Source organism: Pseudonaja textilis, chromosome Z, assembly GCF_049901715.1.
Source record: "Pseudonaja textilis isolate UNSWEBS1 chromosome Z, rPseTex1.2, whole genome shotgun sequence".
In the NCBI taxonomy this organism is placed as follows: Eukaryota; Metazoa; Chordata; class Lepidosauria; order Squamata; family Elapidae; genus Pseudonaja; species Pseudonaja textilis.
The window spans coordinates 72,362,597-72,377,195 of NC_142008.1; the positions used below are offsets into that span (position 1 = coordinate 72,362,597).

General features: G+C 36.4%; 1 protein-coding gene across 2 annotated transcripts in view; it reads right to left on the bottom strand.

The window, feature by feature from the left end:
* Positions 1-577: 577 nt before the first annotated feature.
* EGFR (epidermal growth factor receptor) overlaps positions 578-14,599 on the bottom strand; it is a 205,848-nt gene continuing 191,826 nt past the window's right edge. Inside the window, exons 24-27 of one of the 2 annotated variants that reach the window (XM_026702290.2) lie at positions 13,663-13,760; positions 12,589-12,756; positions 11,035-11,137; positions 578-3,731 (exon numbers count right to left, since the gene is read on the bottom strand). In XM_026702290.2, coding sequence (XP_026558075.1) covers positions 3,355-3,731; positions 11,035-11,137; positions 12,589-12,756; positions 13,663-13,760 — 746 coding nt within the window. In that variant the 3' untranslated portion in view covers positions 578-3,354. Of the gene's footprint in view, positions 3,732-11,034; positions 11,141-12,588; positions 12,757-13,662; positions 13,761-14,599 lie in introns of both variants that reach the window. The other variant, XM_087916316.1, reaches the window with a different exon arrangement.

Consider the following 14,599-nt stretch of genomic DNA (forward strand, 5'->3'; position numbering starts at 1 on the left):
AAAAAGAGATGAGCAATTTTTGCCATTCACTGACTGATGTTGCTCTACACACTTCTGTATTTAAAGTAGAAGTCTAGTATGGTCATAGCCAATCACAATCTTACATTAATAATGAGAACTTATGAAAGTGGTGATACCTATTTTTCTATTTATGAATTTAAAACAAGAATGTCTTCTTATTTTAGTATCTTGACAATATCTTCAGTTCTAACATTCAAATATCCATTTTTATGTAAAAAGAAATATATATTTTAATATACAGTAGCTATATGATTGTTTTTTCTAAAAAGACTTATTTTAAAAGTCTGATACCAGATAAAAATTGGATTATAAGGAATATGAAAAGATAATATGAATCTTAAAAAGAAATATACTTAACAGCAACTGAAAATTCTACATCTACAGGGTTGTCCCTTTGTAGCATGATATATAGATCACACTATTGATACACAATTTAAACATGGCTGAGAAGAACAAAAAATAAAACCAATTCTCACCTTTTCTAACACATTTTCTCACAGAGAAATATAAATCATAGAAAATTAGAGCATGTTAATTACCATTGACATTGAAGAGGTAGGTAATAGTTCTTCTTTTATTAACCAAGTCCCCAAAATGAAATCATTGTTCAGAAATGTAAAATATTTTGCACTTAGAGTGGCTTCATACATAATCACGATTTACACAAATCTTTCGCTTGGGAATCAGTATCTATTTTCAAAGGAAAAAATCATTACTTGTAGCAATCCAAAGTGGTTTTACATTGTATACCTCCTGTTATATAAGCAAGATAAATTATTTACTTGACATCATGCATATAGAATGCATAAAAATGGTACAGAATTGTGGCTAATTCTTGCAAATTAGAGCAGGAAATATATATACAGCTCATTGCATGTATGTAGTACATATACCTTCTGGCAACTAAACAAGAATTAGCTCACACTATCATATTTCTCATAGTTACCTATAGCTGCAAAAGTTGGACTCTGAAAAAAACTGACCAGGAAGAAAATTGACTTGTTCATGATGTGGTGTTGGAGAAGGCTCTTGCACATTCCTTATACAGCAAATGTGACAAACAAGCAAATATTGGGTATATAAAACTAAACAGAGCTGGAATCATTTCGCCTTATATATTTTGGCGATGTCATACAATTAAACTCACTGGAAAAGGTAGTTAAGTTTGGAATCATTCGTAAAAGGAAATGAGGCCACTATAAAAACATGGTTGCTAGATATAATCAAAGCCAACACTGCCAGACCATAATACAAGTAAAAGAAGTCATACAATGTGGAGAGAGATGGTTCATAGAATTGATGAAAATTTGACACAATCAAACAGATAGCCTCCATCATCAGCATATATGCAGGCACAGTTAAGTCTGGAAAGGAATTTTGGTCTCTTCTATGCAATTAATATGTAAAATATTTCCAATACGTTCAGAATAAATTACTGGATTTGTTTTCTCCAATTCAGAGTTTCAAGATATATTTATAGTTTACACAGTCTTTAGTTTCCATTACCCAGAGCCAAGTTAATAACATTGTAAAGAATAGATATTCATAATGATTTGGTGCTTCATAGCGAACTATTTAGAACATCACCAATTTTTTGATGATACATTCATGTGTGTGATTTGGTTTTTCCCCACTATGTGATTATTTTTACCTTATATTTCCTGGGATATGAAATGCCACAATCCAACATAATAAATTATACCCAGGACTATTTTCACATGTATTTTACTAGCAGAATTTATAGTATCATTAAAAAGAGGAATAGTTATTGTTCAATGATTTTTCATTTGTAATTAAGGCAGGGATTCAGCATTATTTGAACAATATGGAAATTGTTATATAGTGGCTTTATATCAAAGTCATAAACTCAAACTAACAGGGATAACAGTATTAGACAGTATGCCACGGAGAGTCAATGGAACCATGCTTAGTCAAGCTACAATATTATGCATACTAGTACAGAAATAAATCTCACTAAATTTAATAGATCTTATTTTAAAATTAGGCCTTTACTGGATCACACTAGTAGATTGCAATCCTATATACTATTAGAGAGACAACTGTATTGAATTCAGTTGGACTTAGTTCTGAGTAAAATAGGTATAAGCACTGTATTAGAACATCAGTTTAATATATAATGATCAGGTTGGCCTGAAAATCATCCTACATTGATGGGATATTTTGGGAGAATAAGTTAATTTACCTGTTTAAATGAAGTTTCTGAATTATGCTTCATATGCAGATTAACTGATTTTATTTATCATGTAATGCTGAATCTTGGTACAGAAATATTTTGCCTCAATGCAATTATTTCGAAGATTAATATTTTCTCTACCAATAATTTCTGCATAATGATAAATGGATGTTCAGTCACAGCATAATTTTTTAAAGCTTTTGCAATAGATTTCCCCAAGACCCATCCTTAGTACATGCAGTTATGTATGTAATAATTCCCCGTGTGGAATTATATACACACACACACACACACACCATGTTCAAATGCAGCAAGGCAGTGAAGTGGAATGTTTTTATGTGCAAAACAAGAATCAATGTTTTCCATTTACAGATGTTTGTTCATTTTTCATATCTCTAAAAATCATGAAACTAAGATATAAGCACAAAACCTCACAGACAACAATGCTGCTCATTCCTACAGTGAGTATTACAGAAACACGTGACAGAGTACCTGATGATCATTCCTGACTGTCTTAACTTTTTGAATTTTATCAACATTCTTGAATTGAAACTTGCAGAACTTCCCAGCAGTAGTAGTGGCAGTGTATGTTGTATAAAGAATAAGCATTCTTTCTCCCAATGTAATCAAAGGTTATATTAAGCAGAATTTCCACATTTTAAAAAGTACTATTGTTATTGCAAATAAAATGATCTGAGTCTTTAAGTCCCCCCACTTACCCTGTGTTCCTCTCACTATGATCCATATTGCATAACCTTGTCACTTACTGTCATAAAGGCTTTTTAAAAGAAGTACTACAAATGACCTATAAAAGATATGGTATCAAAAGGGCTTAAGACGGATGCTTATTACAATAGTTAATATTCAGGAAAAGGTTGGGCTTGTATATAGCTTAAGAAAAAAACATTGCTTGCTGGTTGGTATTTCTTGGTTCTTTGTTGCATCTTTTGTAAACACAGAAATAAATGAAGTTCTAGGCAAACTTGCTGAAACAATACAGACACTTGGAAGATAAAAGTGTACTACAAAATGTAATTATGATTTTTAATCTAACCATAATCTGTTTCTATATAGCAAACAACTCTTTCATCTGTGTTTCTTTCCTGCATTGTTGAGACTATATAAAGTCTTTACCACGGTCACGCTGAGGCTTCAATGTATTCATTTTTTGGTACTGCTACCCTTAGGTATTCTGGATTCTCAGCTGGAGGAAGTTTAACAATGCCATTAGGCTTGTTGTCTCTGGGCATGAAGTCTTGCTGATAGTCTGGATTGTCCAGACTGATTTGGTAGTTGGCTGTCTGGTCCCAATAGGAAGAGCTATCATAAACTGTGTTAGCCGAAGGCGAGAGGCTTGTGTTGAGATATTCTGGGTTATCCAGTGCTGTGTTATGCAGCTTTTGATGATTTGAATCATTCATAGGCTTTGGATCAATGGGAAGGGAGAAAGTATTGTAGACTGGATTTTGTACCATAGAAGCAGATGCATTTGGGGTCACTTGCTGATTTACATATTCTGAAATGATTTTAGAAAGACAAAACATGTTAAGAACTGTATATATCACTCAACATTTTGCCTTTACTTAATTGCAAATAATATAAATGTTAATTTTTTATATAACTGTGGCATTGTTCATCAACTATTCAATTGATACAGCCTTCTGTAGACAGAAATCACAACTTATGCAATTAAAGCATTTTAAAAATCAAATTTATATATTACAAGCACCACAATCTGCAATTAATTTTATCCATCGGTAAAGATGCATCTTCTTTAAAATCAATGGAGCCTCCTTCACATAGCCTTGGCATCTGATGAGAGACTAGCAAAAGAAAAGCATTATAGCAGTGTTTGATGCAGCTGCACCTGGCAAGTCTATGAAAGGTTACTGAAGAAATAGTGCTCTGAGGAGTCACAACACATTTCCTAGTTGCAAAAATCTTCCCTTGGGATTTTATGAGTTTGTTTTTGAACTCTCATTTTTTCTGCTTCTCTAGTGCTTCTTCTGTGGCTCTATTTGTTCATATGAAACTTTATGTATAACATTCATTTTCAGGACTGTTGTTAATGAAGCCAGGACACATTTCAATATTAAACTTCCTATGAACAAATAGAATCCAGGTACAACATGGACAATTTATTATACAGATTGGAAGGGACAATTAGTAAAAATCTCAGGCAGATAGGACAGCAGTTAGGAAAACAAAAGTCTAAAAGACATTGAAAAACAAAATGAATAATATATTCAGGGGTGGGATTCAAAAATTCCAGCAACTGGTTCACTGCCCAGTTGCTGGATGGGTGTGGCCCTGGTGGGCATGGCCTACTGGAACTGGGGAGGGCTGTTTTTTGCCTTCCCAAGGGTCCAGAGGCTTCCCTCGGGCCTCTGAAAGCCTCCCAGAAAATAGAAACAGGCCTGTTTCCGGACTTGCAGTAATTCTGGAAGGTCCATTTTCCCCACTCCTAGAACCTCTGCACGGACCCTGCACTTACCTGCATTGAAAATGGGCTGCGTGGAAACTTCTGGGAGGGGCGGGGTGGGGTAGTCGGGGGCCAGCTAGTCAGTTCAAATACCAGTTCAGCAAACCAGATACAAATTTAACATCTGGTTCACCCGAACTGGTCTGAACCGGTAGAATTCCACCCCTGTACATTTTGTAACAAGGCTTCATGAAGTGCTGTGGGATAAAGATAACATAACAGTGCTGACTATAGGTGATCTTTCTTACATTAGCACTATTGCCCCAACATAAAGATGTATTTAAGAAATGTATTATTTTTCTTTTTAAAATAACATTTACTGGTGATTTTAATGCAATACTGGGAACAAATGACCAGATTCGGTTTGGTAAATTCAGTTATCATCAAAAAAATAGATTTATGTTTCCTCTCCTTATTCAATTTTCCTAAAGAGAAAATTGGAGATTGTGATTAACTCAAATCTCCAGGCAATGATTTATCACTGCTGAAATTATAAGTGGCTAAACAACTTATGCCCATTGGGTCATCATTTTGAGGTATTTCCTTACTTAAACAGAGCAACAGAATTACTATGGATGGGCAAAAAGCTATGGGAGTGACTTCCAACTTCTTCTGGCTTCCCTATTGGCAGGGAAAGGAGGGAACTGACAAGGAACATTGAAAACCAACCTTCCTTCCTTTCTTCCTTCCTTCCCTCCCTCCCTCCCCACCCATCTTTTTAATTCCTTGCGGTTTTTCGGTTTTTCTGTTTACTTTACTTGTGGTAAGCTTGCAGGGAGAAAGTTAGTGAGAAAGCCAGCAGAAAATTGCAACTCCAAGGTCAGCGGGCAAGTATGTCTAGTGAGGGAAAAAGGCATTGAGAGAATAGCTGCAAAACTGTTGCAGAACATTTAAAATGAGCATCATGTGACAACAGTAGTAGCCCAGCAGTACTGAAACAGCCCTAACTTCCCCACATTTATTCTCTCTGCAATCATGGGTTCCAAATCTTGGACAGATTCTATAAGTTAGCTCATCTGAGGTACCTCATCTGAGGTACCTCATCTGAGGTAGTTCAAAAATTGTTCTAGCCAGGAATGAGAATTTTAGTAGTATACTAGAATACTTGTGCCCAATTAAAGGTTATAGGAATGAGAGTTTTAGTGGTATATAGATATTTAATAATCTGGAATGATAGACGTTTATTTACTTATTAAATTTATATGCCATCCAACTATCCAGAGTTTACCTTCATGGATCATATTGCTCTGATTTCAATGGAGTGCATCTTATCTATTATAATGTCTATTTGTAAAAAAAGAAATTCAAATTTGCCTGCCAATTTAAATATGCATCCCTCTTTAAATATACATTAAATGGCAAACTTTATGCCCAATATATTTATAAAAAATCTTATATATTGGGTTGTATTTTGTTCATATGTTGGCTGATGAGTAGATAGGTTTTAGAACACAAAGCTAGATTATGGATCATGATTTAATCATACATAACATCTAGTGGAAAATAATATTGCTAAAGCAAAACCTGGTTGTATGCTGTCCTTATTGATTTTAGGTTTGCATTTAGATATACATCTAGAATGTGGTACTAACTTAAAAATTATATTATAGACCGATGTTTGCTGAATTCAATATGCAAAAGTTTATGAAAATTCTAAATTAAAAATCTCAAGGAATGTAAAAAGGACATTACTCCAGAAAAATTCCTGTCCATGTTAGGCAGAGCTGTATCATGATATTCTTGCTATTTATGGTAATCTACTTAGCAATTATTTTGTGACTAAGTTAAATAACTTCATATATCCTCCAAAACACATTTATAAAACAATGAGGTCTGTTTATATGCAGAGCATATAGTGCTGTTAATATGTACCAGTTAGTTACTAACCAGCTTTGCATATTTTGGCTGATTATTGTACAGATAGATAGAATAGAATTCTTTATTGGCTAAGTGTGATTGGACACATGAGGAATTTGTCTTGGTGCAAATGTTCTCAGTATACATAAAAGAAAAGATACATTTGTCAAGAATCATAAGGTACAACATTTAATGATAGTCATAGGGTACAATATTGTACAGAAGAAGCATTGGGAAAAAATTATTCCAAAATATATTTGGCAAACAGTCAAGGGTGTCAAACTCAAGGCTCATAGGCCAGATCTGGTGCTTAGATGTGGCCCTCAGGGCCGGCCTGGAAACAGCAAAGGACTGGCTCACAGTGCCTCTGCCAGCAAAAATACAGGGGCTGGCAGAGGGCTGTTTTCACTGGCACAGGGCTGCAGGAGGCCATCGCAGCTGAAAAGGGGTGTGGGGGCCTCCTGAGCCCTCTGTCAGCAAAAATGGGGCTAACAGAGGGCCGTTTTTTCTGGAAAAGGGCTGAAGGAGGCCAAAATGAGCCATGGGAAGTATGCACAATCTCCTGGCTCCATTTTCTCTGCCAGAAGGCTATCAAAACAAACTAAAAAAGGGGCTTTTAGTTTTACATCGCAGCAGGACTGGATGAAGGAGTGGACCTCTGTAAACCTGCACCAAATCCTCCTCATTGGAGGGCCCCAGAGTGCTAAAGTCACCCTGTAGGCATGGCAAATAAAGGAGGTTGCAGAGAATGGCGACTGCAGGTTGCAGAGAATGGTGGCTCTCCAGCTGGACCCAAGGATTCCCTCCCATCCAATAACAAAAAGGAGAGGCAGCCATTATGGCTGCCATGAAGCTGGGGCAGCCAAAGAAACATGGAAAGTGCTGGAGCAGTGTAGAAGAACAGTGACTGGAACTGGGTGAGGTGATTTATTTATTTTTTGCTTAGAACCTAACTTCAAAGAAAATAAACCCTGGAAAAGAGACTCTTTGAAATGCTTGTCAAAGCGGCAATTAATTACAGAGAGAAAAACTACAGACCCAGGGAGGAAAAGGAACTAAAGGAAGAAGGCAAAATCCTTAAAATACAGAAAGATTGGATTTTTAAATTTTATTGGCAATATTTTGGTTAGGCATTTTAAAATTCTGGAATCACTTGCTTGAATACTGACTATTTGCAAAAAATGGAAATAAAGATTGGTCAGATTTTGTGCAATGTTGAAATCTAAGCTGAAGACGCCATCTCCTGGTGAATGAAATATATTCTAAACTCCTACAACCTTGGGAACTGCTGATAAAACAAGGATACAGAAGTGGAATTAAATAACACCTGGAGGTCTGCTGTGTTATTTACTGTGCTATATTTTTACTTTATGGCTATTGGAGGTTTAATTGTGAGATTATGAAAGACATTTAAAGCAAGTGATTTTTAAATATTAGGATCTATGACTGAACTTACAGAATGGACTTAAGGAGAGATTTGGAAATCTTCCTGGATCATTTAAATGGAACTAATTAACTAATTGTGGGATACAAAGAATTATAACCATTGCATCACCCTGAGGAGCAAAGGACTGAGCAAACGGTTTTTAAGCTGGCTCTCGGGGGTTATAGATAAGTGAGACTCTGGGGTGGTGGCAGACTACTGACAGGCTACTGAGCAATATTTGGAGCTATTAAAAGACAAGATGTTGCACCAGGGGGAGATGACTCAATTTCAAAAAGAAATGTATTTATGATACATTGACAAAGAATCACAGGGAGATAAAAGACTTAATGCAGGGCATTCTGGGGAAATCAGAACATGTTCAACAAGGGATAATAAATAAAGATCAGAAAACACAGGAAACAGAGGAAATAATAGAAAGACCAGAAAAAAAAAAACAGACCAGATAAAGCAACAAGACAAACCAGAATAGTGTTGTGGTTTGCTGGCAGCCTGTGCAGACAACAGCGGAATTGGAAAGTGGGGAAGAACGAGGACTAGTCCAGGAGTCTGGGGAGATGCAGAGATGGGTCTAGAACCATCTGGGAGTTGTGTGCTGACTCCGGAGCCTCCAGAGTCTGGCAGCAGCGAGGCAGAGGAACAAGGGGAGCCTGTTCCCAGTGCGTGTGTGTGAGAGCAGCTAAGAGAAAAGAGCAGCTAAGATAAAAGGAGTGACTTGGGAGGCTTGGAGGTGATTGCCCCTCCCCTAAGGTATATAGGAAATGCAAGGGTAGAGAAACCTTTACAGGAAGCAAAGTTGTTCGCTCTGTTCAGATTAAACATTGAAGCTCTGTGTGGACTTTGTACTTTGGTTGGTTTTTTACAGTTAATTTGGCACTTTAGTTGTTGGCAGCAATTCAAAGGAGATAAAGCTGGGTGCTTATCTCGAGGGATTGTTTGGAACACATTACGGGCTGGGAATGAACATAATTCCCAGCAATGAAATAAAATAAGAGCTGTTTGGACTAAGCATGTGCTTAGTTACGGTCTCAGGAAGCCTTCGTCAGAATATATAGAAGGAGAAGACAATAAAGACTTATAAACCCTAACCCAATACGCCCCCCCAGAGTGGTCCAGGAGGCCTTCCAGGCCTAAAATGGAGCCTCCAGAGTACTGCAGGAGGCCTTACAGGCCCAAAACAGCCCCACCCAGAGTGGTCCAGGAGACTTCCCAGGCCCAAAATGGCAGCCTCTGGAGTACTGCAGGAAGCTTCCAGGCTCAAAACGGAGCCTCTGGAGTGCTGCAGGAAACTTCCAGGCCTAAAAAGCCCCCCCCCCCCAGTGCTTCAGGAGACCTTCCAAGCCCAAATAGGGGCCTCCAGAGTGTTGCAATGAGGCCTTCCATGCCCAAAACAGGCTCCCAGAGTGGTCCAACAGAGCCTCTAGAGTGGTCCAGGAGGCCTTCTAGGCCCAAAATGGGGCCTCTGGAGAGGTCTAGGAGGCCTTTGAGGCCTAAAATCCCACCCCCCCAAGTGGTCCAGAAGGCCACCATTGACTCAGAAGGTTATAAAAGGGAGGAAAAGTAAAATATTTTACCTTTCAGGCTCTGCTACTTTAGCCTATGTCAACTATTTTGTAGTTCTAGTCTTCCTATGGAATCAGTTTCTTGATCTGGTCTCTCTCTCTCTCTCATAAGGTGATCAAGTAGATCAAGTATTTAAAAAAACAAAATCACAGAAATATATGCCTCCCTATTTTTATAAGTTTATAAAACCATGCCAGCGGAGATATACTCCTGTGTCTTGCCCACCATGGTCATGCCGCCACCGGGCCTCCAAGGTCAAACCCAATCCTGATGTGGTCCTCAATGAAATTGAGTTTGACATCTCTGTTCTAGCAGGACATTATTTGTACCAGCTGTTTTAAAAGTACTTGTAGCAAAAGAGTGAGCAAAATACCTATCTAGACCTAAATCATTAAATAATTACTGGGCATAAACTTTTGCTACAAATATGCTTGAAACTACCAAGTAATTTTCTAAGGATTATTTTCCAAATGGTGTGAAGTGTATCTAATGCTCATAAAACTGATATGATTAAAGCAGAAACCAGCATGTAGCTATGTTTATTTTACTTCTGGCTGAAAGTATTATTTCAAGTGAACCTAATCTCCTTGATCCTGGCTGATAATTTTAAATTGACTTAAGCAAGACAAATTATTTCAGGATTATGGGTTTTATAGGACATATTACTAATGTCAAATGTCAGTGTTGTTAGATATTGCAAGTGAAGCATAGGCTTCACTCAGGTCCAGTGTAGTGGTGGGAAAATGGAGAGCTGTGATTGAGCCCTCTGACAGCCCCTATAAAAGAGGGAGCTATCAGACAGCCTTTGTTGTCTTATTAAATAAAGAGCTGTTGTTCCTGAAGATCTGGCTCCTGTTTCTTCAATCTCCCACAACTTTACAAGTATCAAGCCTTAAATAAAGTATTATAGGAAGAGAAAAATAATTAGATTTTGCTGGCTCTACTTGGATATGTTTTTCAGTAGCCAATCACACTATTTCAGACCAGCCAAGAATTTAGACCAGCAAATATTCACTCCCACATTTAGGATACTATTAGCCTCAGGTAGTTTTAACTTACTTCTAACAACCATTCTTGAAGGTAAGTTCAGGAAAATCCCTTATATATAGTCCACTTTATATAGATTGCTATCTTTTGTAGCCCTCAGTAATTTTTTTGATTATTTAGTACAGTTGTTAGCCATCTCTGTGTTTGAATGTGGCTACATTGCTTTATTATTTGTAAAACCCATTATAACCAATCACATTATTTGTGGATAAATAAACACTATTGTTTATTTTTATCTGCATTTATTTTGTAAGTTTTAATATGTACCTTCTTCTAAATGAAATTTATGTGATTGACATAATAAACCTGTCTCATTTTTAAAGGTGCTTTATTTCTTTCCATGGGATCAAATTCAAAAACTTAATCTTCCTTTGATTAATGTTATCACAGAGGAACACATATGTTCAATAGAGTCTGTGTACTTACCTGGAGCAGGCAGAAAACCATCGTCCAGACTGTCATCTAGGAAAACTCCAGTTGGATCTGAACTGTATCTCTGGACAAAGCTGTCTTCTCTCACTGGATGGCCCTGTTAATTGTAATAAAGTTCAGATTAATAAGAAGATTCAGTATTGTTGACACAAAAAGGCATTCTAATTCCAAATAATGGCTTGCTTATTTATTTTATTCTAATGCATCTACGTATACACACACATACACATGTATGGTATTCAGCTTTGTTTGGGTATTTTCCCACGTCAATATACTTGTGCTTTTAAAGTTGTAGGAACGTTTTGGCAGAATCTCATCTGCCATCTTCAGGCTTGTGTATTGGGTTCGTCTGTGTGTCAGGCTTTTGCAGCCGTTTCTGTTTATTTATATGTATGTATGTATACACACACACACACACACACACACACACACACACACATACTGTGTGTGTGTGTGTATATATATATATATATATATATACATACATACATACATACATACATACTGTATGTGTGTGTATATATATATATGTGTGTGTGTGTGTGTGTGTATACATACATACATACATACACACACACACATACACACACATATATATACATATGTATATGTATACACAAATACATAGAGTATCTCACAGAAGTGAGTACCCCCGTCACATTTTGTAAATATTTAAGTATATCTTTTCATGTGACAACACTGAAGAAATGACACTTGGCTACAATTTAAAGTAGTGAGTATATAACTTGTATAACAGTGTAAATGTGCTGTCTCCTCAAAATAATGCAACACACAGCCATTAATGTTTAAACCCCTGGCAACAAAAGCGAGTATACCCCTAAGTGATAATGTCCAAATGGGGCCCAAGTAGCCGTTTTCCCTCCCTGGTGTCATGTGACTCCATAGTGTTACAGGGTCTTAGGTGTGAAGGGGAAGCAGGTATGTTAAATATGGTGTTATCGCTCTCACTCACTCATACTGGTCACTGGAAGTTCAACATGGCACCTCATGGCAATGAACTCTCTGAGCATCTGAAAAAATGAATTGTTGCTCTACATAAAGATAGCCTAGGCTATTTTGGCTATCTAAGATTGCCAAAACCTTGAAACTTGAGCTGCTGCATGATGGCCAAGACCATATAGCAGTTTAACAGGACTGGTTCCACTCAGAACAGGCCTCGCATGGTTGACCAAAGAAGTTGAGTGCCCGTGCTCAGCATCATATCCAGAGGTTGGCTTTGGGAAATAGACATGTGAGTGCTGCCAGCATTGCTGCAGAGGTTGAAGGGGTGAGGAGTCAGCCTGTCAGTGCTCAGACTATACGCCACATGCTGCATCAAATTGGTTGTCTCAGAAGAAAGCCTCTTCGAAAGATGATACATAAGAAAGCCCACAAACAGTTTGCTGCAGACAAGCAGACTTAGAACATAGATTTGTGGAACCATGTCCTGTGGTCCGCTGAGACCAAGACATTGGACGTTAATGCAACAGATTAGTTGCTTACTTGGAGTATCTTCATTCAAAAAGAACTTTAGAAACAGTCTCATACCAATGAGCTTAAGAGAGGTGTTCGTGAATTTGATGGGTTGCTGAAAAATCCTTGATGGGGAATTAGATATTCATCTGCATCCACAATATCTTCCATGTCTTCTTCTTCCATTAGACTCCGGTAAAATTTGGAATCTGTTGGGCTGGGCAGGTGCATTCTTTCATCTCCCTACTCAGAAACAAATTCCAATTAGGATGAATAACTGAACCTTCTATAACATTAAGTTTTATTACAACTTGAGTGTTAAAATATTACTCTAAAATATTCACCAACCAACAATAAAATATAAATTTAGACTGAGATGAAGAATGGTTCTATATTCTTGGGAAATACTATAAATTACTCTAAACATATAAGGTACTTTATCCATTTGTTCACCATTATCTGAGAAGAAAAACCCTTAGACAATGACTCCAGAGAAAATATGGAACCCACCTGAAATGTTTTGATTCCATATACATTATTCAGATATTTAGCCAAAGCAGAAAATCCTGAATTTTCTACCTAAAGTTGTTTTTGTCTTATTTCTTTGGTAATAAAATTCTGTAGGGAATTGAGAGGTGCTTAGGGAGATTTATTCAGCTTATTCAATGTCTCTTTCTGTATGAAAATAGGTTAAAATGGAACATTTTTCTCTCATTCTTAGTTTTAAAATAAAACTCTTTTTCCATAAATTTGAAATTATAATTTTCTTTGTATTTATTACGTATCTGGATTGAACGTAATCTGTGACCCAAGAGCATTGGTATGCAGCTTTTTAGATCAATATATGCCATTATAATATATTTCTTTCAAAGTATTCTTTAAGTTTAAGTTGGGATTACAAAGTGCTGATTTAGATAGTCAGAATCAGTCCAAGTGTATTGAATACAAAATATTGTTTAAAATGAAACTGACATATTTGTATCTTTGCTTTTAGATTTAGAAATGACTATTATTTTACTGATTTTACTGACCTACTTAAAATTTCAAAACAGTTTGATACAACTTGTCCATTTAATTTTTAAAAAATTGGAGCACATTGTATCATTTTGCTTGAAAAAGTGAACACCATGTTATATTCATGCTCAGCACCTGTATGACGAGATAGCGTTGTGGATCTCGAGCCATTTTGGAGAATTCTGCTATTAACTCCCTGAATTTAGGACGACTCTCTGCATCAATCATCCAACCTGTGATAATAGGAACAACACAAACAAGTTATCGGGGAAATGGCCATAAAATGTTAAAGGACAGAATCATTTGCCAGGAAACAGGTAAATTATAAAAAAGACTGTAAATTATGTATCATAACACTGATTCTGAAACTATCATTATAAATACTCTATATAATAAAATTACAAGTGTTGAATGAAAATCTGATGGCATATTACAGTGTCTTTGTATTTAGATTTCCCCTTCATGAATACCATGAAAAAATTGGAAAAATTGAAATATCTTGAAGATATTTCAAATATCTTGAAGAGTTGGAATAATCTTTGCTTTTTCCCATTTCAGGTTACAGTGCAAGACATGGCAGAGAAAATCAAGAGAGAAAAAATAGAGATATGAACAGTGCCTACTTTCTTTGGGTTCCTGATGGCCCTTAAGATTTGGATCTGGGTCCAGAATTATGTGTTCAGAGGACCTTCTGCTGCTGTTACTATTATGGCACTTTTTCTCTGGGATGCTGTCTTATTTTTTTTAATAAAGTTTTATTGAGTTTTAACAAAACAAATAAAATATCTTATTTGAGTACAGCATAGTTCCGGGTTATCACATTTCCATACAGACACAATTTCATATGCATATTCATCTTATGTATTCAACTTCATATCTTATTACTCTTTTTCCAACTTCTCACTATTTCTCCCTTTAATTCTCTTAATTTTCTTTTATGGTTATCTCATTTTCTTCTTATTCAATTGTATTTCTTTTACCTAAATTTCTGTATCTTTTTATTCATTGTACTTATACTTTCGTCTGTCTTGTTTACAAATTTCATATGTTCTCTTCCAACAATCTTAAGAAG